General features: G+C 42.5%; 1 protein-coding gene across 3 annotated transcripts in view; it reads left to right on the forward strand.

Moving 5' to 3' along the window:
* The window catches only part of APTX (aprataxin), a 168,734-nt gene that overhangs the window by 29,889 nt on the left and 111,107 nt on the right, over window positions 1–27,738 (forward strand). For 2 of the 3 annotated variants that reach the window (XM_085641090.1, XM_085641088.1), the window contains exon 2: window positions 21,990–22,122. In XM_085641090.1, coding sequence (XP_085497216.1) covers window positions 21,996–22,122 — 127 coding nt within the window. In that variant the 5' untranslated portion in view covers window positions 21,990–21,995. Of the gene's footprint in view, window positions 1–21,024; window positions 21,044–21,989; window positions 22,123–27,738 lie in introns of those variants that run through there. The other variant, XM_085641089.1, reaches the window with a different exon arrangement.

Below are 27,738 nucleotides of genomic sequence, written 5' to 3' on the forward strand. Positions count from 1 at the left end.
TGTAGGGACATGTAATGGGGACGGGGAAAGTGTATGTTGGGACTGAAAGTCTTAGTTTTGGTTATCTGAGGTGTTTCTATTAGTAAATGCCCCTGACATTTAAGGTTTCTCACTGCTATTTTGGAAGCAGGAGGATTTTGCGAATGTAGTTTATTTATTAGCAAGTTGCAGTTGGTTAGATCAACGTCTTCAGAAATAACACTTATGTCAATACTGGGTGCTGGGGCTAGCTCCGTTACGAGGTGTCTTGTCTAGTATTGTCTTGTTCACCTAAGCAAAGAGGGAGGTGGTTCTCTACTGTTTTGGTCTTCATAGGACTTTAGCTCTGTCAACAGGTTACATTTTTGCCAAATTGTATTTGGTTTGTTGAGCTTAGCACTTTTTCTAGCTGTGTGTGGGTAATGTGTTTAGTTGATGGCCTGGGAGGCGTTTTTTGTGAACCATATTCTCCTAAAACACACTGCTAAGGGTTTCCTGTTCCATTCTTTTCCTCTGGTCCATGAGACAGCATTTCAGCTACAATGGCCTGCTCCAGTTCTCAGAGAATTGGGCAAGAATGGGGCGAGAGGGAGGAGTTTCACCTCAAATAACAGAGGCTCACACCCTTTTATATCTAAAGTGGTGGCACATTTGCAACTCCTGTATTCAACCGAGTTCAATTAAGTGGCCCTCAGGGGCAGAAGCAAAAGACACACAATAGATGGACGGAATGCAGAACAAATCAAAACATTCACCCCCAGTCAAGAGATCTGGGTTAAATCCATCATTGTTTTGCTCACCATGCCACCCCAGTTTAGACCTGGCCATATGCAAATCAGTCTTGAACCTGTGCCTCATGGGAACAGTCCAGCACGAATTGCCAAGGCAGAAGGCTGTTTTTTGGTTTGTCTTTTGCTGGTATTTGGACATTCAGTGCAATTTCTAAAAGTTCTCCACCAGCCCATCTACACTTTTGACCTTGCTTCAAAGCCTACCTTGGGAATGCAACTACTTTAATCTTAGTTGTAACACATTCTTTAGGAAGTTCTGCTAACCTTAGTTGTGTAATCATGGTTGTCAGTGGTACCATATAGGTTTATTTGTGCAGTATCTTTGTTAGTGTGAGAAATTGGGTTATTGGTTGATGGGGATTGAAACCCTTATCAAGCAACAACCACAAACTTTGGAAGGGTTAACCTCAAAAAGTCCCTAAATGAACCTGTGTTTAACCCTATGGTAGCTTGGCACAAAAGCAGTCAGGCTTAACTTAGAGGCAATGTTTGAAGTATTTATGCAGCACACATACAGCAATAAAGTGAAAACGCAGCACAAGAAAAATCCCATACCAATTTAGAAAAATAGAGTAAAATTTAGTACATTATCACTTATCAGACACAAAAATCCAATCAGTTTAACTGAAGATATGCAATTTAACATTTTAGGGTAAGTATAGCTCCTAAAAGCATAAAGCGCCACTCGTGGTTATCTGGTCATGTGACATCAGGTGAAAATCAAAAGTTCAGGCTGAGCGTGGACCGGATACAGGCACCAGGTTAGCACTGCAAAAAAAGTTACCTTCTCAAGTCCAGCGCGAAGAATTCCATTTGCGGTGGAGGAGGCCGCGAGGAGCAGGGAGAGCATCGTGGATGGTCGTCGCTTTAGCAGGATAAGCAGGCTTGGTATCTCAGGTGATTGTCGCTGTAGCACAAAGATTCTGTCTGGCATCATGAATGTTCATTGCTGGAGATGCGCCTTTGTTAGTCACTGGGGGCTGTCGATGCTGTGGCACAAAGTGCAGATCTCGCGTTGCCGTTGGTAACTTGCTGTCACTGTAGCATGAAGAGACAGGTTCATATTGATGGGCAGCAGGATCTTGGCACAAAATGATCCATTTGTGCTCGCAAAGAGTCCAAAACTTGAGGGTTTTTCCTTTCTTCTAGGAGGAGTTCAACTAATGCCACACCAAGGGTCCAGGGACTGGGAGGCACCTCTTGGGGATCTGGAACTCACTCCAGCAGAGGTCAGCATGTCCGGTTGCAGGTCCTTCAGGTCCACTGCAGCAGATCAACTAGAGAGTTGCAAGGAGATCTCTGGGGCATGTTGTGTTCCTGTAGCTCAGAAAAGGAGGTCAAATTACAGATCTCCCAAGTACACAGTGGCCAATCGCAGTACTTTTCACATGATGTTTATGGACCTTACATGCCCATTTGACAGTGTAGTGTATTCTAACTGATGGGGGATTTTGGAGAACCTGGGAATTGATTCTGGCCTAGTGAATTCTCTTTGTGCTCTTCATTTTGACATTACAGCATCTGTATGCTTTGGATGCAATGGAGAAAGCACCAGTTTCTTTGGGCTGGCTGGGGAGGTCCGGCAGGGATGCATCTTGGCACCAATTATATTTGTGCTATATACTAATGGGTTGGAGGGGAAAGGCGGCTGAGAGCCGGGATATGTCAGTAATCAATTCTAGGCCTGTGCCCGTCCTCCTATTTATGGACCATGCCATCATCATGGCAAGGACTCTCAATGGTCTTAAAAAGCTTCTGGGGTCATAAGTGTGCTTTTCTATAGACCTGAGTTTGAAAACAAATTTTACCAAAACCTTCACTATGGCCTGTTGCCCTAAAAACATGAATTTCCATTTCTATACAATCTAAGGGAAAAGAATCAATAAGGTTTCCTGTTTTTCTTACTTAGTGTTCGAAATAGGGTCTCTACTTGGCAGTGGTTTGCATCCTGTCCAAGTAGGGACCCTCACTCGAGTCACTGTAAGGGAGTCACACTGCTAAGATAAACGCTGCTCACCCCCTTGGTGCCTTGGCACGAGCAGTCAGACTTATCTCAGAGGCAATGTGTAAAGCATTTGTACATACACAGTAACACAGTGGAAACACTGCAAAAGGAATCCACACCAGTTTAGGAAAATAGCCAATCTTCATCTGAATAAATAAAATAAGACCAAAACAACAAAAACCCAACGTACACAAGTCAAGATATCACTTTACAAAGAGTAAGCAAGTTTAGTCCATAGAAATCAATGGATGCTTTTCTTTTAGCAGAAAGTACCTTGTATGCGTCAAAAATGAAAGGCGAAGCAGGTGCAGGGAAGGATAGGTGCTGGAAAAGCGTTGCGTTGCAGTGGTTCCTTAGTTCACAGGGGAGGTGATGCATCTGTTCCTTACTGGAAAGGGAGGTGATGCGTTGATATCTGGACACGCCACCTTGGTTCCTTACTGCGGTGCAACTTTGATGAAGAGTTGGCATCGAGGGACGATGTATCAAAAATCTAGACACGCTGCGTCAATACAATGGCGGCGATGCAGGTGCTGCGTCTATTTTGCAGCCGCTGCATCAATTCCCCAGTGGCGAAGCAGAGGCTGCGTGGGAGTCATAACGGGTGCCACAGACGTCGGTGACTGTGCTCAGGGCTCACGCTGCAGTGATTTTTCAGCCGCAAAGCAAGTACTGCGTTGAGAAAACAGGCGTTGAGAGTCAATGCGTAGATTTTCTCACCAGATTACTCTTCAAGGGCTCAGGAACTGGATTTGATACCGCTTGGCAAGTCAGGGCTTTCTCAGCAGAAGAGCCCAGGCACTGGTAGGTCAAGTCTTTGATGGCCCTGAGACTTCTTAACAGGAGGCAAGCATGCACAAGCCCTTGGAGAACCTTGGAAGCAGGATGTAGAAAGCAAAGTCCAGTCCTTTCACACCCAGGACAGAGAAGTAAGCAGCAGGCCAGCACAGCAAAGCAACAGGCAATCCCTCCTACATCATCCAGCTCTTCTTCCTGGTAGAACGTCTCAGTCCAGAAGTGTTCTGATTTTGGGGTGTCAGAGGTTCAATTCTTATATCCCTTTCTGCCTTTGACGTAGGCAGACTTCAAAATACATCTTTGTAGTGCACAAGACCCTTCCTTCCCTGACCTGGTTCCAGACACACTACAGTGGAGTGGAGACAGCTTTGTGTGAGGACAGGCACAGCCCTGTTCAAGTGTCAGTGACCACTGCTCCAGCACTCTAGCTCAGGAAAGCCCAACAGCCTAGTGATGGGCTATCAGGATATGCAAGCGACACCTCAGTTGCCTTTATGTGACTGTCTAGAGTGAATGCACTAGAGTCCAACTGTCAGCCAACCTAGACATGCATTCTACAGACGGGCAGAGGGACAGAATGTTTAAGCAAGAAAATGCTCATTTCTAAAAAGAAAACCAGATAGGTTTGAAATGCATTTGGGTACACTGAGAGTCCTGTTGTGAAATATGATTGACTGCACATGCTTATGTAAAAGCCTGGATGGGCAACAGAAAGCATTTAAAAATGCGTGAATAAAGTATTCAGTTCAATCTAGCTGTCTCCGGATTGATTCTATATATATACTAAGATTTGGACAATGTTGAATGACACATCAATTGGTTTACTATGGATTACTTGGTTTAGACTGAAGATATGTTTACTTGAAACACTTTATTGCAGCAGTGCAGCAGCTGGGCGTGGCAATTGTGGTATCCTTTTTCAGTAAATTTTTTTAAAGTGGCATTTTTAAACATGCAATTTAAAAAACAATTTCACCAAAAGATGTGTTTTTAAATTGTGAGTGTAGCGATCCCAAAATTCAAATCTCTAGCTGCTCCCAATGGGAAATTACACTTAAAAGGTATTTCAAGGCAATCCCCATGTTACCCTATGGGAGAGATAGGCTTTGCAAAAGTGAAAAAACACAATTAGTAGTATATCACTATTGGACATGTAAAACACCAGTACATGTCCTACCTTTTAAATACACTGCACGCTGCCCATGGGGCTGCCTTGGACCTGCCTTAGGGTTGATTTACATGTAGTAAAAGGGAAGGTTTGGGCGTGGCAAGTAGGTGCATTTGCAAGGCCGAAATGGCAGTTTAAAACTGCACACACAGACACTGCAGTGGCAGGGCAGAGACATGTTTGCAGGGCTACTCATGTGGGTGGCACAATCAGTGTTGGAGGCCCACTAGTATGCAAAAGGTTTGGGGATAACCCTGCCTAAAGGGCCAGGTCAAACACTTAGGGATTACCTTTGATTTAAACCGTACCTGGGGCCCCTGTTTGCTTTCTAGGAAACAACTTTTTACTGGTGTTTTTAGTTCACTCTTTTCTTTGACGACTAACCTTGGTTGGAAACCAATTGTGCTTTTTCTTCAAATTTATAAACCTAAGTACCTCCTAATCTTGACCTTTGGGCTGGAATTTGGGGCTACTCTAAGGTCAGCATTCTGCCGGCAGAGGAAGATCCTACCATTGCTGCATCTTTGGCTTCCCTCCGAGTAGTTGCAACTATGCGGAACACAAAGAACTGGCCCCATTATTGTTATGACTGTCTATCTGTGTTTTTTGTTCCCAACTGTGACCGGACGGTTCCTGGCGCCATGGACGGATTTCTTCAAAGAACCCCGCGAAACATACCAAGAGATAATAATGGTAACTTGGGAAGTTCTGGTAACTGTCTAAAACAGGTGGAGGACTTATTCGCCTCCCATAGAAGAACGATAGAACTGGAGGGACACTGACCTCAATGAACCGTTTCTATATTGGTCCTTTGATCATTTAAGGAACCATCGGAATATACATTTTCAAAACACATCGGCATACATTGTGACACATTTGTGGACATCAGAGTTTTAGAATTGGTAATTTCAAGACTCCAAAAAAAAGTTCCTGTATCAATAGCGGAAACATGATGGAAACCTTATCCTCCAAGATTGAATAGCATCTCCACAAGGCACAAATGATACTGGGTCATTTTTAAAGAGAGACATTAAGAATAAGAGTCCCGAAGAAAGGGATTTAGAAACATACTGCTCACCGAAACGCGTTGACGCCTTTTTTGTCATTGTGTAATTGGACTTAGACGTTCCTCGAATTTAACAATTGATGGACTTCAACAGTACTGATTCAGTCGAATTAACGTGGTTATGATGATTTTAAATTGTCACTTGTGTTTGTCTCACATATAGGTTGAATTTTATTGTTCTAAACAGGAGTCTCATTGTTGAAATATATTTTTAATTATAAAATTGTTTTAGGAAATCATTATATTGATTGTGTTTCACATGATTAATTGTGTTTTTTTAATAAATGTATTTTTTGATTTATACCAGAAAGTTTTTTCTACTTATGATTGGTTTATGGGGTTTGATGTGATAGTGGACTAAAAATCATTAGATTGCCCTTTGTATGGTTGAGTGTGGATGAATTGATTATTAACTAGGTGCGATCCAAGAGAGACCCTCTTTTTTAGGCATGTCTATCTGGTACAACAAATTCATTAGGCTGAACAAGGATATCATTAAGGATTGTCTCTCATTTGATCATGGTGGCCACACAATTCCTTGGATTCATTACCTAAAATCCTCCCTGACTAGCCTTGGTAGATCTGCCCTGTTAACCGACCCTGAGAATAAGAAGTCCTGTGTCATTACGAACTTTTTAACAGCAAGACAAGTAGAGCGGGAGGTGGTGGAATTCTTCAAACCCACAGTGAAAGATTATATGCTGACCCAGACCACTTTAGGTTCTGAAACATACTTGGAATATGTTATCATATTTGGAAGCGGTCTTTACCGACCAGGTTTAGACATGGGATTATTAGGTGGCAGTTGGCATTTTAGCTGGGCCAATTTAGCCAGACATCAATTTGTTTGTGCCCGTGTGATGAAGTCTCACCGCAGACTCTACTCCATTTTATGGGTTTTTTTGTGTGTAAATTTTATATTTGCATCTCAAAGATGATGATGATGATGATGATGAAGCAGATTTGTAAAGCGCACAGATGCTCCTAGGAGTGTCCTGGTGCTAATCCAAGAACAAGTCAAATTACAAAGTGAATGGCCAAGTTTGTAATCCCTTCCTGAAGGCAAGTTCCGAGGTTTCCTGCCTCAGGTGCACCGGGAGAGAGTTCCATGCAGACGGCCCTAACAAGGAAAAGGAGCGCCTGCCAATCCTTGGCAATCTAACTCTCGGCACTCTGGCCAAAGCCAGATGTGTAGACCGGAGGCTCCTTGCAGGATTGTAGAATAGTATACGGGAAGCGAGATAGCCTTGACCAATGTAGTGTAGAGCACGAAAAATCAGCACCAAGGTTTTGAACAGAATTCTCTCTTCCTTACTGGGAGCCAGTGCAAAGAGGAAAGATGCATCGAGATCCTCGCTAACTCAAGTAGATTCAGTAAGAGTCTCACTGGAGCGTTTTGGACCATTGGAACTCTATGGATGACATATTCTGGAAAGCTAAAATACAGTGTATTAGCATAAGCCAGGCAAGATGTTATCAGAGCCTGGATAACTGTTTTCCTGGCAAAGAAGGATTAAAAAAAAGAAACTTTTTAAGCGCCCTTAATATACCAAAGCACATACCAGTCACTGCACTAATTTGAGGTAATAAAGACAGCACTTGTCAAACTTAACTCCCAGGTTCCTGGCTGTGTTTGTGTAAGACACAGGTGGAACAGAACCATCTGGCCAGCAAGCATACCAGCCGGAGGGCACCGAAGTGCCCAAAAAAAAGAACCTCAGTTTTATCAGTATTGCACATCAACTGTTTCTGATGTATCCAGGCAAACACTGCTGTAAGGCAGTATTTAATGGAGTCAAAAGCCAGATCCTCCCTTCCTTAAAGGAGAAGAGAATCTGTGTATTTAAAACCATACAGAGAGAAGCCCCATACCGCAAAGGAACAGGGCTTAAATACGACTATAATGTCAGAAAACGGTTCCCTTCGGGCATATATCACACATCCAAATCCACACCTATAGTCACAAACCCAATTATTACAGAATTTCAACCCTGATAATAGCCACAGTAACATATGAAAACACCAATTTTAAAAAAAAAGATATTCTTTATTTATTAAAAAATTTGTGAACTGGTAATATTCCATACATAAAAACAACCCGCAAATCGTGAGTTCAAAAACCCATTATATCCTAACATAAAGTACTAATATTCATAGTAAAAACAATAAAAAATGTCATTCGAAGTTCATAATATTTTTTCTTAAAACACCTCAACAGAATAGAGAACTAAGAGATATAGGGGTGAAAAGCGGAAAGGAAATAAATGAGTAAAAATATGTATACAATAGAGGGCAACTGCAACAGTCTCTCAATAGTTCGTGTTCGTTGACCAATTGGTTATCAAGATCACCAATAGCATGTATTGTCAATTTCTTTCCATCATGCTACTATATCCACACAATTTGGTCTATTCCAGGTGTTTTTATGTTTGGAATATTACCTGTGCAATATTTTAATAAATAAAAAATATATTAAAAAAAAAACATTGGGTGTTTTCATACGGTACAGTGGATTATTATTAGGGTTGAAATGCTGTAATGATTGGGTTTGTGATCGTCTGCATATAACACGATCTTAGCACCAAATGACTCAACAATAGTAGCGAGTGGGTTAAGGTAGACATTGAACAACGTAGGGCTCAGGGCAGAGCCCTGTTGGACCCTGCATGAAATAGTCCTGTTGCCTTAGGTAAACGGGGGAAGCCAAACTTCTTGTTCTCTATTGTCTAAAAAGGAGTATAGCAAGCTAAGGGCAAGACTCTTCACTCCAATCCTCGCGAGGCGGTCTAGAAGGAAGGAGTGGGGGACCGTATCAAAGGTGGCAGACAGGTCTAACAAGATCAGCAACGCTCTGCCTTTGATGTCCAATGTGCCTTTTGATTTTCTCAGGCACCTCTGGTAAGGCCGTCTCCATTCTTAAGTTCTTTCTAAAGCCCAACTGACTCAAACGTAGGAGATTATTTATTTCCAAATAACGAGAGAGCCGCCGGTTCACTGATTTCTCCAGTATCTTGTAGACTTCAGGTAGCAGGGAGATGGGCCTATAGTTGCTGAGCAAATTAGGGTTAGCCGAAGGCTTCTCCAGCAATGGGAGAATTTTAGCCTGTTTCCAATCCCTGGAGACTTTCGCAATGGTCAGTGACTCATTCACTAGCTTATCCACCCATGGATTAATGACCTCTGCTGCCATAACTAGAACACTAGTGGGGCAGGGATCAGCGGGTGAGACAGATTGGAGATGTAAAATGGCTGTTAGAGATTCCTCACAAGAGAAGGGTTAAAAAAATGAGAGTGAATACCCTGTCGCCGCGATGATCGCCTCTCCATAAGGGGGGAGCCACTAGGCTCCGGCAAGGAGTGAGCAAGGCAGAGATATCTTTTGCCTATTTAAAAAAAAAGAACAGGTATTTACTAAAAGTCTGCTCGCCCTGGTCTATTTATGAATGCTTCCTACAGCTGATGTTTGTAAAAGTGTTGGAACTTTTCTCAAGTCTGCTGTTCGACTCTGAGATAGTTTGCTTTTTTGATGCTGTTTACCAGGTGGAGTTTTTATTGTCATTTTTTATTAAGGTTTTTAAATTGCATTTGATCTGGCATTATTGGTTGTATTTTAATATGAATGATTTTGGATATTTATTCCTGCTCTTTTATGATTGTTTTTAACAATCGAATAAAGAATACTTGACGACTATTGCCAATGGCTTTGTTTTAAGCATCACAAAATTTGTCCAAGTAGCTGTTGACAACATTGCATTGAAATAACGACATATGGAAAAGCAGCTTTGTTTTTCTTCGTATATGTATTTGTTTATGAGGCAATATTAGCACAATCTTTTTCCAAAGACACCATGATAAACCAGGGACACTGTATCATAAGAGGAGCAGACGTAATATCAGGTGATTATGTGTAGTGTTTGAAGATGATTAATATGAACTTGTCACTACACTTGCAGATTATGGACTTTCTACTGGTTTGTCACAGCCATACATTACCTACTGTGAAGCACCATTCCTATTCGCCCAATATTACTTCTGAACTCCAAATAGTTTGAAATTTAGCCGCTGCTGGTATTGATTCCATACAAATCCTACATCAAAGCCAACAAATATTTACACACTGTGCCTGGCTATATAAACTTCTTCTCGTGTAAAGTCCATCCCTGGGAAGTTTTCTAGCCTTGACAAACTCCTGCAGCCAAAATACTTATTGGCTTTTCCATCTTTTGATAGGGTTCTGAGTGTGGCAGTAGTATAAACCGTTTTTAGTTCTTGCCTACGCAGCGCACAAGCGCTGCTTAGAGGTACCTCTTGCCATCGCTCCGTACTTTTTTGGGAACTCGTGCATGTTTTGCACTGTTTTCAATGAGTACTCGTGCATGCAGAGCATTTGCCGTGCGGGAGCGAGCAGCTGCGCCATATGTTTGCAATTATCGCGCCTTGCTGCTCGCTCCCGCAAGGCAAACTCTCTGCATGCACGAGTACTTTAACTTTCACGGCCGCAGGGCTGCGCTCGTCTTTCAGTGCTTGTTTTTTTTCTTCTTTGAGGCTATTGAAACCACCGGCTGCTCACTGCCACGGAGAGAGCTTACCCCGGCCGTCCTGTAGTGATCTGTTTGTTAGGGTGTGCGCCTTGTATCACTGTGTCTCTGAGTTAGCTGGTATCCATGATTCCGTCTTGAGGGGAAGCCGACCCGCGTCATTGCTGCTTCCAAGGCTTATTTCTGTGCGTATGGAAGCCCAGCAGGCGCTCGAAGCCGCAGATGCGAGTGTGTTCATTCTGCGCAGTGACGGCAGGTGGACTCAGTCCAGGATTACCTCACGAGCCATGTCCGTGTTCAGATCTCACACGGAGAGGAGGGACTGCTAATAAGGAGGGCATCGATGCTGCGATCAAAGGGGGGGGCGGGGGAGAGTTCGAGGAGGGGGGGAGTAGAGAGTTGGGGAAGGCCACAACAAACCATGTAAAGCAGAGGGTCTTAGATATGCAACTCACGCAAAAGCAAAGAGAAACGCATAACCTACACCCACTTCATGTATTTATTGGCTTGAATGCCTTTACAGTTCAGTCATTATGCAAGTTGGCTTCCTGTGCTGTGAGCACACTGTGTTTTTGCAGCCGCCACACTGCAAGCTCTTATTAGCATCTTACCCGAGCTAAACTAGTCAAGTTATAAGCATCTAAGCACTAAACTTTATACCTCAAGGGTCTGGTAAGATTAAATCAACAAGATTAGTTCTATTTCATAGAAGGGAGAATAGTGTTAACCTTTCGCAGTGCTACATGTAGTCGTTCTACAGGCTACCTGTTTGACAAAAACTCTGCCCTCCTCGGTTCTACGAGTTGTAGATATGCATGAGTTCTCAGATGCGTAATTCTTTCCTTGTACAGAAATGCAGCAGCCGTGCTTTTCCAGATGCCCACTCACATGCATTCACTTTGCTTTATTTATCGACCCTTGGGATACCTTGTCCAATGTATGTTCGTCGCTGAGTAACAGTGAGGTGCTCGTCTTGCACAGATCTGAAGTGCTTCAGTATATGAAAAGGAAATGGAGCCTAAGCTAACCTTATGGAACTCTCACCTGGGGCCCTTTAGATAATGGAGTTTAGAAAAAAAAGATTACATGATTTTGCCTACTAAGGAGAACGGGATTTTGAGGGGTTTGTACGTCTGTTGTCACATGTCAGGAGCCCACAGAGGCCCACACACTGTTCACTATCCAAACCCCACCCCAGGGCATCGTGTAGATGTGTCTGTCTGTGCCGTCCGTCATTCTTTTTCAATGGTTTGAAAAGTAAATTCAGTCTTGTGAAAATAAAGGCTGTTATGTTGAAGATGGAGAACCCCCAAAATAGGTGTTGAAAAACGGTGGCAGCGTTTTGTTTTCACCTGACATCCTTGTTTTGTTTTGTTTTTTTGCGAGAAAGCAACCAAACAAACGGATGTACTTGTGCTCTGTACTTGCAAAGTCCACGTGATGTGCCACAGAAGTAATTAAACCCTCTGCATGTTGCGTTAAGTATATTCTCAGCGGTAGGACTCAATACAATGACTCATGTCTTCAGCCCATGCCCCTGTACCATCTGTTATTTGAATAGAGGCTGTGCCCCCTAAATTAAATTGCCCCGTGCCATCTGTTGATGCAGACACCCCTTGTTTCTTAAAGCCCAGAAAGAGCCCAGCTCTGATTTGCACTTAGGTTGTACTTTTACTTCCTTCAGTAGTAGTTTCCTTCCTATTCTTTGCTGTAACTGGGCAGTGTGCAGTGCTCTTTTCAGTGCACTTTTTAATCTAAAAGCTACTTCTGTAATCGATGATGGAATTTGAGACAGAGCATTCATGGAACTCTTCACAGATTTAAATTCAGCGCGACTTCCTTTTAATGGTTGTAGAACGGCCAAGTCTGTGAATTAACAGATTCGAGGGTGGTGTGCGTGCGTCATGGATAAGCACTACTAAAAATATTACTTTATTACTACAATTCCATGAAGGAGAGCTACTTGTTGCCCAGCTTAGTCTGCCACTAATTAAGCCAGTGTTTGGGCTCTGATCCCATTTTGCTCCTTCTTGACTTGAGCAAGTTGTATGACTCGTGTGCTCTTTCTCTTTGCCAAACTAGTGGGCATCTAAAAATATTCTGTAATAAAGTTCTGTAATAAACACATACACAGGGATGAGAAAAAAAAGTACATTTATTGAGAAAAGTGTACTTCTCCAGTGTTCTCTTAACTGTATATTCTTTTCACTATGTAACCCCCGCTCATCTCTTTCTCTTACAACTCCTTTTTCAAGAAGAGAAGTTGACTTTCCGTTTGCTTCAATACAAACTGCTGGATCTTTACGCAGTTCTAAATAAATATATATATATATATATATACATATACACATATATACATATACACATCACAGGGTTTTGAGGCTTGTTAAATACGACAACAAGGTTGTAGCTTACTGGATCCTGTTGCTGATTAATAATGAATCAAGACGCCACACGTGTTTGCTGATCGTGAAAAGCACATGACTGGTGTTGCATCTTATTGCTGCAGTAGGGTTTTCTGACAAGTGCATGACCCTCTGTACCAGTCTGATGCTAGTGTGGGTGTGAACATATAATCGGTATGCAGCGCGTGGACTGTTTGCAGATTCTACAATCTCCAGTCTTGTTTCCTCCTACTTTGGAAATGGTGTTTATTGTGTTATTAGACAAAACTAGTTGTGGTCAATTGTGCACTGCTGTGGTTAGAAAGGTTTTTAAAAATCTGTGCCGTGCTCCAGGGTATCACTCCCTGCCAGAGAGTGTAAGAAAATCAAACGATAGGTAACGACCCCACCCCTGTGGGGTGTGTCCCCGGGCACTGGACTGGAGTGACGAAATTTTTCGTGGTTGTCAATGAATAATTTGCTCAATAATGCAGTTGAAAGTTTTTTAATTTTGCACTTAATTTTTCATTAATCCGTTGGAAAACTTCATTTCCCAAAATGCAACATGTTAGTTTCACAAAGTTGACTCAATCAGTGTTCCAATGCATTTCGGCAAACTGCCTTCATCAGGGAACATCTAAAACAAAAGATTTAAACTGTATGTAGTGATACCAGATAGATATATACAATACACAATACTAGTCACATACATTGTAACAAATATTAAACAAGTGGCGTCTAAATGTATCTAGCGTGGTTTTTTGACTCGAGAGAAATATGTAGTCTACAGACTGGCTGTAAGGGGACCGTGTGGGTGAACATCGTGTCAAATAGCGGTTACTCACTTAGTAAAAGATGTGTTGGAGGTTATAACTGAAATCGCTATATGGAAGTGACTAAATAAAAATGAAACGGACGTTAAAGAGTAAATGAGCAAACTAAAGAAAACTACGGAGGCTAATGTCAAGATCTTACCGGAGCTGAGACCGTCGGTTCACTCAGGTGCCTTCCATGAGTGTGCTGCTAGTTCAAAACTCGCTGTGTGGTGTGGTATTTAAACGTAACTGACGTGCTACTAAAGGTGAAAAGCGGACTGCTAGAGTGTGCGTGTGGGGGAGGTGAAAAAGTTCCTAAAAGAGAATTAAATTAAACGCTCATGGCGTGCTGTTCATGTGGTGTGTGATATCGAACGTTTACCAACACAGTCTGTACAGTAGTTACAGTTAATCAGTTCTAAGACTTTGTCAATCAATGAGGAAACGGCAGCCTTCCGATATGGTACCCAAGGCCAATATCGCAGTCAGTATGGTCTGTTTAGGCTGAGTGTTTATAAATAACAAGAAAATTCGACCCTGTCGTTCATTCCGTGCGGTTGTAGTGAGTTCAAATAGTAAATCCAATGATTTTCTCTTTGCAATAATGCTGTACGGTTGTCAATTCCTTCTCGTTTTTGCACTACCTCTAAAATGCAAGCTTTTAATTGGCTGTTATGGTGTTGAGCTTCAATAAAGTGATGAGCTACCATTGATTTAGTTTGTTTAGTTCTTATATTGCTTTTGTGTTCATTCAATCGAACTTTTAGTTTGCGTTCTGTTTGTCCAACGTAGACTTTTCCACATGGGCATTTTAACATGTAGATGATATTTGAAGTGTCACATGTAGCTGTCACCTGTAGTTTGATTTTATGTCCTTTCATGGGGTGCATGATGTAAGTCCCCTTAATGATGTTGTGACAGTTGCTGCAATTTAAACATGGTATCGTGCCTTTGTAGGTAGCTTGATGAGACTTTGTAGGTGAGTATTTAATGAGCTCTCCGATGTTTTTGCCTCGTGTGTAAGCAAATATCGGTTCACGGATGAAGGTGTTTTTGAAATCCTGCTCTAGTTGTAACAATGGCCAGTGTTTTTTAACAGCCTTTTTCAAGTGTTGGCTCATGGTAGAAAATTTGCTAACACATGTTATTCTTTCAGCGATAGTTTTAGGTCTTGTCAAAAGAAGTTGTTGTCTTGAAAAGTTGCTAACACGTTCTTTAGCTTCTGACAGTATATGTTCTGGGTATCCTCTCTGTCTGAATCGTTGTAGCATATCTTCTTGTTGTTTGGTGGACTCAGCACAGTCTGAGACAATCCTTTTTACCCTCATTAGTTGAGAATACGGTAAATGTTGTTTGAGCGGTTGGGGATGGAAGCTATCATATGTTAAGGTGTTGTTTCTATCTGAAGATTTTCTGTACAGGTTGGTTTCGAAACCTCTCAAAGTTTTAGTCACTTTTACATCCAGAAAGTTGATCGTATGTTCGCTGATCTCGTGGGTAAATTGGATCCTGTCATCGATAAGGTTAAGTAGTTTGATTTGATCTTCAAGTTCTTCATGGGTTCCTTTCCATAATAGGAAGATGTCATCGATGAATCTTAGGTACAACGGTGTCTGATTCTTCCAGGGTTGAGTATTTAGAATATGTTCTTCTTCAAAGTAGTTCATAAAGATATTGGCATACGCGGGTGCTGCACAGTTGCCCATCGAAGTGCCAGTCTTCTGTAAATACCATGTGTCTTGCCACTGAAAGTAAGAGTGTAGAAGAGTAAAATCTAGAAGTTCCATCAAAAAAATCTTCATGCCTTCGTCATAATCTGTATTTAGAAGGGCCTTTTCAACTGCTTCTAAGCGATGATCCATCTACAGAGTGTTGTTTGAAAACAGTAGTTGGATGTCTGGATTGCAGGCGTGAGCGGTGTAGTTCCAATGCAATCCCATCACTTAGGCACAATCCATTTTATTTTTCAGACCTAGTGTGCATGCCTCAGGCAGCACAGTATAGCTGCTAATATGTGACTGAGGGCACACAACAGTGCATGCCTGAGGCCAATTAGAAGCCGCACAGTGCAGCAGGGCCAGGATCCCTGCATTGTCCCAGCTTCTTATAGAGCTGTTCTTCCAGTCCTGTCAAGAAGCTGGGGGAGGGGTTGAGGTGGGTCTTCCCCTTTTCAAACCTGGCCTTACTGCTCTGTCTGGCTCCTCGTTGGGAATCATGGCTTGCTGTTTCCAATGTCCAGTGCCAGATCCCTATTGTTTTTCTGTGCTTGTGTTTGTGAGCGATTGACAGTAAGCAATACTGAGTGAATATGTGTGTGTGTTTGAGAGTGTCAATGGGAGGGAAAGTAAGAATCTGAGTTTTGAGAATTTATAAATATGTGAAAGTCAGTATGAGGAAGTGTGTGCGCTAGAAGGAGTGAGTGATTAGATATTGTGAGATGGCGTGGAAGCGGCTCAGGGGTGTAGCTATCAATGGTGCAGCAGGTGCAGGTGCACCAGAGCCCAGAATCGGTGAGTGTGTGTTTGTAAGTGTGTTTGTAGCTGAGAGTGTGAACCAATGAGGACGAGTTCCTTTGTGTGTTACAGTGAGTGGGAGTGAGAATGAAAGAGTGAGTGGGGGTTACAGTGGGGGGTGAGAGTGAATGTTATTGTTAGTGGGTATAAGAGAAAGAATGTGAGTAAGAGTGCGCTTGTTTGCTTGCTTTATCATTATTTGTCTGCCGCTGGCCATGGCAAACTCAGAATACGTTTTAGCTCATGGTGGCACCCAAGCTAACTTGCAGCCACTGGCATATTGGAGCTAATTCTTGGCATAAGGAAATGTTCCCATGGCAAAATGTAGGACTTGACATGCCAGAAAAATTCTTGGCATAGGGCATCCTGTTGGAAAGCTTGCGTACTACAGGAAGTTCTTGGCATGCAGGCACCCGTGGCAAACTACTGGGACATTTGAGGTAATTCTTGGCATAAGAGAGGGTACACAAGTCAAATTGCAGATCCTTAAATACTGGAAGTAACACTTGAAAAAGGGGACACTTATGGCAAAATGCTAGTACTGGCATACTGGAGGTAGTTCTTTGCCTTAGAGATAACAGCTATGGCATATTGGGGCTGAGATTGCAGGTTGGTGAAAGCAAACCATGGTAAAATGCTGGCTCGGAAATACTGGCGTACATTTTTGACATACAGGCCACCCATAGTAATGGGTTATATCAATGGCAAAATTCTGGTACTGAAATATTGTATGTATTTCTTGGCACAAGGGATAACCATAACACAATGCTGGCTTTGGCACAATGAAGGTCATTTTTAACATATGGGGAACTGTCAAGGCACATTTTGCAAAAATGGGGTGAACTTTTAGCAAGTGTTACACCCCACCACTTTCAAAGATCACCAGCCACCTCTTCCTTGTCCCCCCATTTCCATGTTTCCTTTATTTCCTTCAACCCCTTGCGGTGCTGTGCAAATTCAGGTTCAAAACTCTGAAGCTTACTTTACACCATTTAACATTTTATCACAGTGCTAGAGTAGTATTAATAGCTATTCACGGATATTGTTTTATACTCCTTGCTCCATAACTTAGTTGATGTCTTCCATGCAGGTTGAGGTGTGTTGCCATTTTGATTACTGAGCTCACTATAAAGAAATTATGAAAATTCTACTGCGCTGTGCCTCCGACTAGGTTTGCTGTCAGTAAATAACTGCAAGCAAGTGAGAAAAAAACAAACACTTATCTTTAAACAGTAATCATGCAGTGGCAGAGGTGGGAGCAAACACACAAACTTAGAAGAAAACACAAAATATTGTCATACACCCTATGCAGCAGAATAATGCATATAGTCAGCTGTTGTGTGATGCACAACAGAATGTACTGCTAAATAGCAACATACACAAGCTCCCAGAAGAACACATTATTCAGAGCACCTTGTATGCATACAACACAGTACAGACATTCCATGTTGTTGGCTAATACCATGTTCACAAGAGAACTTGCCTCCATAATAGGCCAAGCAATAACATCTAACAGAACACTACAGCCAGACCTCTTTAGTATCTAACAACATGCATATATGTATTGTATGTGAGTGTTACACTACCCAATGGGTCTAGCTGCCAACAAACATCTCCCACACATCTCCATCCACTGGAAAATGGACGTCTTGTAGCTGCATAAGCAATATTGCAAATCCCTGTGGAGTAAACTGAAAGACCAAAATTATAGACCCACAGCTCAGTAAGACATTGCCACTTAGCAGGGGATATGACTAAAACACAATTGCCATCATAACACATCCTGACATGCTGAATCAGACTTTTGTCTGGATTGGTAAACCCCGGAACTATGGGGAAAGCCACCAGACTGCTTAAAGCATTAAGGGAGCAATATCAATTACAGAATATGTGTAACAGAAATGCCCATAGCATAAAATAATGCCTGCTTTTAGCTCATGAGCATCTTAAACATGTATCTTTCCAAAAGTTTCCCGTGTAGACTGCGTGACTAGATCACTCTGTGGAGGTGACTGGGTAAAGGATTGGAACAGAGGGGAGGGACACAGGTGAAACTTGGCATCCGGGCATCCCGCAACCTTTAAAATCTTGGTATGGAATATCCATGGATATAACTCACTGAAGGAATTGAATGTGTATAGTTCACTCTTAGTGGAATTTTCAGTGCTAATGCTGCGAGAGACTTGGTTGCGTTAGAGTCCTTCCGTCAATGGGTTTGTTGTAATTAGTAAGTGTGCAAATCGTCCATTGTCCTCTGGTCGAGCTTTGGGAGGGGTGTTGACTCTTGTATCACTTTTTACTGTTAAACAAGTTACCCTGCTAAAGACAACATGTTCTTGGCTATTTAGTTTTTTCAATCTTTGCTGATAAACGCTGTTAATGCAGATGACCTGTTGATATGTTTAATTATTTATATTCCTGCCTAACTGCACCACATTTGCGACTGAATTATTGTTATTGGAACAGGATCTATCTGTGATTTACTGTAGATTTGCATCTGCACAGATTCTTTTAGCAGGAGACTTCAATTGAAGAATCCCTCTTAGTACTTTCGATGAGTGTTTAATTGATGTATTAAGTTGCTATGGTATTCCATCTGCTTCATGCCCTACAGAGGACCCTTCTTCAAAAGTAACCCGGTTTGCATTAGCCCTTACTCAATACAATCTAGTTAATCTTGATGGACCCTTTCCAAACTACAGCCCCGCAAGACAAACTTTAGAGCATTTTGGTGATGTGTGTTCTTTTGGGGTACGGGCCTAGGATTGAGTATTTCTCAGGATCCCTTTTCTAGCAAAGAGCAGACGGTTAACTCTTCCTTGGCCTATAATAAGAGAATAAGGGTTTTTCTTTCTGACCATAAATTGCCTGAATTAGTTAAATTTAGAATTAAGGTTGATTTCATAGCGGAAGAGGGAAAGAGAATTGACTGGTATGAGCATATGATAAAAAAGCCTAGTCTCTTCTTGCAGTCCACTCACTCTCATTTATTCTTGTGGATGGTACATAGTGTCCACCAGAAATCCCTGTCGAAATTAGAAGTTCAGGTCTGAGAAGCGCAGTGGTCAAAATTTATTACGAAGTTGTATAAGATGTCAGATAAAAAAGCAGGAAGCGGCAATGTTGTTGACAAGTTTGATTGCCCACTTCTTCAGATTCAAGAGACGGTCATCATAGCTAGAATTATTGTAAATATGAAGTTATCACAGGCAGGTTGCCCAGATGGCTACCAGCAATACTCTATAATACAAACTCATTATGGTGGACCAATGTTCTAGGACCCTTTTTAAAGGGGTGACAATGCCTAGTGTAATACTACAATGAAACCCATCTATAAGAACGGAGCTTATGATGACCTGGCAAATTATCGGCTAATATCGCTGCTCCATGTGGCGTGCAAGATCTGTGCCCAAACACTATTGATATTGGGTACATTCCAAAAGAGCTGGGGGGTTTCAGGCCGGGCTATTCTACAGTTGATCGCTGCTTTGGTCTTGAGGGTGCTACGTGGAGGAGAGTAGTTGGGTCAGGAGGAAAATTATGTTGCTGTTTTGTGAATTTCAGGGCAGCTTTTGATAGTGTTAAACGTGGGCTTCTGTGGTATAAGCTGGCATTTTGGGGTATTGACCAATGTCTTTTAACAATGATATAGCAGCTGCATGAGAACAATTGTGTACAGGTTGATTTGAGTGGCCTAGGCACCTTAACAGAAAAATTCCTGTGAATTAAACACTGAGGCAAGGTTACATGTTAGCCCCCTTCCTCTACAGTCTTTTCATCGCGGATCTTCCTGAGATTCTAGTCAGTTCAAATTCCTTCTCCCCAAAAATAGGTGGGGTGCATAACCATTATCTGATGTATGCAGACAACTTGGTCCTGATGGACTGTACCCAAATTGGGTTCAAGGGCAAGTTAGAAATCCTATATACTTATTGTAGAAGAACTCTCTTACAATAAACGTGGATAAAACTAAAACCTTGATTTTCTCAAAGCTGAAGGGGTTGAGTTTGCTTGGTTTCTGGATAATGCCCCACTAGAGCAGATAGAGGCATACCAATCGCTGGGGATTATTTTTGCTTGGAACCTGAGGTGGGATAGTCACGTGAAGAGGGTAAAAGCTGGGCGCCTAAGTATGGTTAATGCACTGAGAAGGTTTGCTCTGAGGGACGGTGGTCTATCAGTAGAGACTTTAAAGAAGGTGGTGGTAGGGACATTAATATCACAGGCTCTTTATGGTCCTGAGTTGTTAGCTTTTGATCGGCGTGTTCTCTGGGACTCACTAGAGGGCCCTTGTTTAAGGGCCCTCCTGGGTCTCCTGGCGAGCATAAGCTCTCGGGCTGGAGTTGTCTCTTACCTCCTGGGCTTTGTTGGCCAGATGGCATGCAGTTAGATTTGTGCACTGCCTGACGCATGAAGTTGCCAACGACAAACTTTCTTGTGCAGTGGTCCAAGACATTGGGCAGTCCATGACTCAGTTAGCGAGAACCTTCCTAGTGTCAGTGGGAAAAATTGGGGCGAGCCTAGGCCTAGGCTTATTTGGAAATACTCTGAAGGCAAATGCTCTCTCAAGAGGCTCCTTAAGGAAGAAGCAAGATTAACATCCAAAATTGCTGATAGACCCTACTTAGCCTCAAAAAGCTCAGTGGCCCATTCCTGGGAGTTCCAAGGAACAGAGACCTCATTCCCGTATTTGTCCCAGGTGCTGGAAAGGCGACTGAGATGCACTGTCCTTCGGCTTCGAGTAGGTAGTGACCCTGGCTGGAGAATAGCTGGTTTTAAAAATAGAGTTTTGGGTACTAATGACAACCGTATCAGCACTTTAAAAATGAAATATTCCATTCCCCATTTGATACTAGATTGCACCGTCTTCTTAAGTGAAAGAAAACCAATCCTGCGGCACTCTCTGTAAGGCACAGAGTAAGAACACGTAGCGAAGAACTTTGCACCTCCATTCAAAATGAAGCAATGTGGTGTCAGTTCGACAAAGTAAAGGCATTTATATATTCATGTGGCTTATATGTTATTGACAATCTGTGGCATTAGAGCACAATATCGATTCTTATAGTTTTTTTTTTTAAATCTTTCAAACTATTAATATATTTAATCTTGTGTATACAGGGTGCGTTATTACTCTGTACGGTTGCCTTGAGTACGCATATTTATTCTTCTTTTAAAGCAATTAAATTGCAATGTTGCTGCTTGAAAGGTTATTGTTGTGTATATTCTCTTTGTTTATAAAGTTAATGAATTTGAATGTATTTTATTCTTTTACAGACATGGTGATGTGTATATTTCTTTCAGCTCTATGTCTTGCAAATAAATATATTGACTGACTAGATCACTCTATCGCTTGATCACCGACCACACATTGCATTAGTTCGAACTATAGTCGAAGTATTATTTTTCCTTTTAAGGACAAAACTGTTCACGTAGATCATAATGAAGCACACTTCAGTATTTTTAAGGTGAAAGTTGTATCAGGTTGCATGAGCTTTTCACTGTTTACTATTTGGGAATTTGGGGCCCCTTATTCATTTATTTTTGATTGGTCGACGTTATTTGCATGTACATCACCTTACAGATCATGCAGAAGCACACTGTCTCTGCGTCAGTGATAGATAAGCAGTGGTAACGTGTATTTCTTAACAAAACAGCCGCTGTATTGTTAAAAAAAGAAATCGGTAAAAAAAAAGAAATCGGTTAGTCTTTGCTTCATGCAGCTGTTTCAGGTAAAAGAAAACACGGCATAATTTCGACCCCCTTGTCTTTAATTACAAAAATACGTTTTTCGTGACCTATTAGAGGAAAATTCTCATTTGCGTCCTGGGACACTTGGCATATGATGACACATCCGATATTAACATGAAGTGTGAACGCTGGGACATGTTTACCACATTTCATAACCGGCAGATGTCCATCTGTTTCCCCGTAGTGCGTCATGCGTACCTGCTGGCTAGTGAGCAGTGATACGCAGAGGCGGATCAAGCTACCACATTTGGAAGCAGTCGTGATAGGGCGAGGGCCCGAGACGGAGATAAAGGACAAAAAATGTTCTAGGGAGCAGGGTAAGTGAAACATGTTAATTATACATTACTCTGGTTCATGCACGAGCCCTTGCAAAAGCTGGCACATACAAATAATGTCTACCTGTCTGTTTTAATGTACTGTCCACAACTCTTTAGCTTGACATGATGTGCATTTGTGTGGTATCTAAGTCTAGGCGGAGTTCCGTTACGCGGCAGAGTGGGTTAGAAAAAATGCAGTTCACGATAATTTTCAGTGCCGGGTGTTTGTCCGCACTGTGAAATTATTGCGAACGGCCCCATGCACAGCGCAAGCGGACGCTGCTTCCTTTCTGCCGCTTGAGTAGATTTTCTACACGAGCTGCAGCTTTCTCCACGCGAACAGACGGTTTCTCCACGCAAGTAGTCACGAGCATACGCGGCCATTGAGAAATCCGACCGCCCGCATTGAGAAATCTCGCCTGCCAGTGGATTTCCCTCGCTCGGGGTCGCCAACTTGACGTTGACGAGCATGAATGAGGAAAAATCTCGCTGGGACGTGGATTATCCTCGCTCGCGCTCGCCAACTTGATGTTGATGAGCGCAAGCGAGGAAAATAATTCTGCTCCGCGTGCGGAAAACAACAAAAACTCCGCGAGCGGAGCGGAGTAAACCACCCAGACTCAGTAGTATCATTGCCTTTCGCTGCCCAGAGAGTTGTGCGTCTATTTTCTCATTGTATGGCCAGCAGTGACCGTCCTCCATCAGGCACTCGCTGAGTAATATGTGCCTAAATGTGTGCCTATGAGGTTTAGTATTCTGTGAGCAGACTTGTCTATGCACAGGTCTTTGGTGGTCTTGCTGCTGGTTAGAACTGCAACATAACTCTATAGAATGCTGCACCCACTTATCTCTTCTCCTAATTGGCAGAGATGCAGCCATATCCGGACAAGGGACGGTGGCAGTCAACCAATTGGAAAGAGTGTGGAGTCACAACCCTGATTTCCTGCTTGTGCAAGTTGTGGGAGATTTCTAGTTAGATCTAAGTTTTGGGATCCTGCATTATCATTGTTGTCTTACAGGTGGCAGCTGGGTTTGCCTCGTGTCCCTGTCCCTCAGGCTTTTGAGTCTTCCATTCGCACCCCACATCTGCATGACCTAACCAGGCTATTAGCATGCGGGGAATGGCTTCAGACTTTGGGGTAGCTGGAGAGCTTGCAGATACGTACATTGTGGGAACAAGTGTGCTGTGACTACTTTTCATTTGGGTGTGGGTACACCCTTCCATAGCATAAGTTTGAGTCTCTCTTAATGCAGACCCAGGGTCCATCTGTGTAATGTTTTTAACAAATGGCGCTGTAGAGTGTCAGTACACTTGCTTTTCCATAAGTATTTTTTTGTAGTTGCTGGGATGTGACTGATGTTTTGTTCACTCAGCACATAGGATCAGCAAACATCTACTAGTGGTCTGTAGCATCAAAAGAGCTGCTGGTGTCTTTCTCGTCATTGCCTGCACTGCTCCCATCCTCGTCCTTTCATCTCAAGAAACAAGAGCAAGACAATATGAACGCGTTGCACAGAATGATGGTGGCTACGCCAAAGTCTTCACACATCTTAAGCCGCTCAAACACATTTTGGGAAATTAATATAGACAGCAAACAAAATTCTGGACTGATGCTTTCCTGGTATATACACCCTGCCACATGGGGTGTGATAGCCAAAATCAAGGACACCATGGTTGGCATGCCAATATCAAAAGAAAATGCCCAAGCACAAGTCCAAAAGCTTGATATGAATTCAAATGAAAGAATCTTCTTTAGCAATTTTGAAGTTGTATTGTATGTGATTTATTCTTTCCACAGTTATTCACATTCTTTGATCAGGACGTAATATCCAGTACAGACAGGCAGCCGACACGTGTTTCATCATAAAGACTTTTTGAAGGCAGAAAAGATATTAGCAAGCAACAGTAATAGTAATCAGCACGTAGACAGAAAGCGTCTCACCGAAAAAGACCTTTGTGCTAACAACCCGCGTGATAAAAGCGACAACAAAAGTTAAAGGGCAGCTAGCGCGCAACCAAGATGGCCGCGTAGGCACAGGGCTCCCGAGGGCCTCCGCAACCTCTCACGTATATCCTGAATAAATCCTGATTCTATCGACGGGCTTCTACAGGCGAACGTAAGCGGAGGTGATACTGGTCAGCAATTCGACACCATGTTTGAATGTTTTACAAGGCAACGTCACGCTATACGACTGGTGGTTGGGGTCGTGTTCTCTGGGGGGAGGGGGTTATGCACGAGGTTGGGATGGGGGTAGGGGATTGAGAGTACTCTCATGGAATGTGAATGGATTGGGGGACAGGATTAAACGTGGGGTAGTGCTGCAGTTTTTGAAACGACTTTCGCCAGACATTGTCTTTCTGCAGGAAACGCATCTCATTGGGAATTCTTGCCATGCTATGAATAGGCGGGAATATCGTCTCGCTGTTCACTCCGGTTTCACTTCTGGCTCGAGGGGGGTGGGCATCTTGGTTAGAGCTTCTCTCCCGCTGGAGGTGGACGATATAATTCATGATGACAGAGGGCGGTATGCTGCACTCGTAGGACGATGGGAGGGCAGAACTGTCTCGCTGGTTTCTGTGTATGTCCCACCAGGATTGCAGACTGTAACATTTGCCGATTTAGGGCGAATGGTCCTGGGACTCCCGGGGGGGGGTTCTGGTGATGGGGGGCGATTTTAATTCTGTTGTATCCGGTAGAGCGGATCGTCACCCTCCCAGGGATCTCCCTGGGGCACAGACCTGGCTGAGTGGGTTTATAGATACCCTCGGACTGATAGACTGCTGGAGATTAATGCACCCGGGACAGGCGCAATACACTTTCCACTCTGGGGCTCATGGAAGTCTATCGAGACTTGATTATGTCCTTATGCCGGCGGCCCAAGCTGTGATGGTTAGGGAAGTAGGACATCTGGCCCGGGGTATTTCTGACCACTCCCCACTACTGTTGCACATGGAGGTCACCCCCGGGGCTGAGGGGAGGGTAGTGCCGATTAACCCTTGGTACCTGCGTAATCCTAAAATCCTGGCGGAACTGGTCAAGTCTCTCGAACACTATTTCTTTTTTTTTTTTTTTTATTAAATTTTCACAACAGCATAGATAATTGAACGAGCTTAACAAGGCATACATGAAAATAAAGAGAAAAAAACAGGAAAAGTTAACACAATTGAGAAAGAAAAGTTTGTCTTCTCTTCTAAGACTGAATCCAGTTGCTAATAGGGGCCCAGATATTTAAGCCTAGAGCTCTCTTCTTCTTCCCTTTTAGCCGATACACAGCTTGCTCTGGCTGATAAATATTCAACAATTTCGATTGCCATTGTATAAATGATGGAGAGTCCGAATCAAGAACCCAGCCTAACACAAGAGGCTAATTTGATTTCTGCTTGCCTTATTCGATCCAGACTCTCTCTGAATGCAGCTAATTGTTTCTTTTTACGAAGATTCGAATAACTCAGGGTCTCACCCCTTATAACCGATTTAAAAGTATCCCATACCATTTGTACAGAGGCAGTATTATTATTCTTCGCAAAAAATTCCTTGATTGCCAGGGCCATATGAGCTAAATAATCTTGATCTAGCAATAAATTTCTCTGAAATGTCCACGGTCTTTTTTGTAAATGGCCAGAATGAGAAAGCGACAAATCTAAGACAATAGGATTGTGATCAGAGATGATTTGGGGTAAGACTTCAATACTGCTATTACTAACAAGTTGAGTTGAAATAAAAAAATAATCCAGACGTACAAATTTTTGGTGTGGGGCCGAAAAGTAAGTAAAACCTGATTCTAAAGGTCTAAATTTGTTCCAGACATCAACCAGTCCGTTATTAAATGTTAATTCTCTAAGAGCTTTAAAGTTTGGGGTTTCCGGTCTCTATAATTCCTAAAATTCCTAATATTACAATCGGCATTAATATTGATGTTGAAATCACCACATAGGATTAAAGGATGATCCCAAACTGCCAGTTCAGAATTAATTGTATTAAATACCTCCTTATCGTCTAAATTAGGCCCGTATAAAGAACAGATAGTCAATTTATTCCCATCAATAATAATTTCTGCAATCCCCCATCTCCCCCATTTGTCGCCTAAAGATCTAGTACATTTCCCAATCCCGCGTTTTGTAAGAATAGCGACACCTCTGGTTATTCCCAATTGTTTATAACAGACTAGTAACTCTAGGTCAAGATTTTTGAACAAATTCCTCTTGGACCAAGGGATATGTGTCTCCTGTAGACATAAGATGTCAATTTGAAGAAGTTGAATCAAGTGTCGCAGAATCCCCACCTTTTTAAAATCATTCAGACCATTGACATTAAGAGAACAGATTTTAACTTTCCTCACCATATTGAAAATCTTTGAAGAGTACCATCAATCGTAACCTATTTAATTGAATCAAAAAAGCCTTTTGCCAATAAACTCTCACATAACGTATAGAGATCAACCCACCAAAGTTTTATAGCCCAGCTCAATCATCAATGCTGTTTTATGCCACACCACCCACCACCAACCCCACCACCCCCACCACCGCCTCAACCCCCAGGTTGAGGACCACCCACCCAACCCCCTCCCCCACACATGAGGTTCAGGAACTAACAGTTCCTGTGTAAGATGGAATGCCATATCTCTCTGGCTCCGACCCTTACAAAAAAAAACCAACAGAATTCTGAAAGCAGATAGCGCTACGCTAGACAGATACATATATAAAATGTCCAATATCTAGCACTGACCATATATTATAACATGAGTAAGAACTCTTTAGCTTTGATCTCTGAGAAAAAGAATTTTGTTTGATCCTTCCATACAACTTTAAGTTTGGCGGGGTTCTGAAGATAAACCGTGGCCCCTGTCTGCTGAAATTGAGGTATTAGCTGTCTAAGCTGCCATCGCTGGGCCACTGTTGCCTGGCAGAAATCTGGCCGTACGAAAAAAGTACAGCCTTTGGCAGATATCTTCTTCTCAGGTTTTGCTAGCATTGAGAGTTCCTCTCTTGCAAGAAAGTTATTAAAGCTGACAAGAATTGCTCGTGGATATGGCTGGTCACCCTGTCGTGTATTCTTTATAGAAAATGGGAAGCGATGGGCTCTCTGAATCTCCTTTGTCCAATCCCATGTTTTTAGATCAGGAAGGGCTTCCTTTAGAAGATCAATAATGAATTGTCTAGTATCTAGTCCTTCTTTCTTTTCAGGAATGCCCAAAAATCGCAGGTTGTTTCTTCGAGCCTGATTTTCTAGCCCGATTAATTTATAAGATAAATCATCCCTTTGTGCTTTGACGCTCTCCAATTCAGTTTTCTGAGTTCGAGACTCCTCCTCCAGCACCAAAATACGAGTCTCGGCTTCTGTGACTCTATCAGCGGTCTCCGTTGAGACCTTAATCACTCTGCGAATAGAATTCTTTAATTTAGCACATGTAGCTTGAGTGCGTAAATTTTCCGCTTTACTTTCTGCACGGTGTATCATCATAGTGTTGTATATAGTGGTTAACGTAATTTCTGGAGGGCTTTCACTTAAATTAGATCTGTCTTGAATATTAGTCGATACATCTTCCATTTCGACCTCAGATCTGTTTTTTAGCGCTGGATTGTCAGGAGCTGGAGCAGGGGATCCCCCAACCTCG

The sequence above is a fragment of the Triturus cristatus genome, chromosome 2_2, assembly GCF_964204655.1.
Source record: "Triturus cristatus chromosome 2_2, aTriCri1.1, whole genome shotgun sequence".
Classification (NCBI taxonomy): Eukaryota; Metazoa; Chordata; class Amphibia; order Caudata; family Salamandridae; genus Triturus; species Triturus cristatus.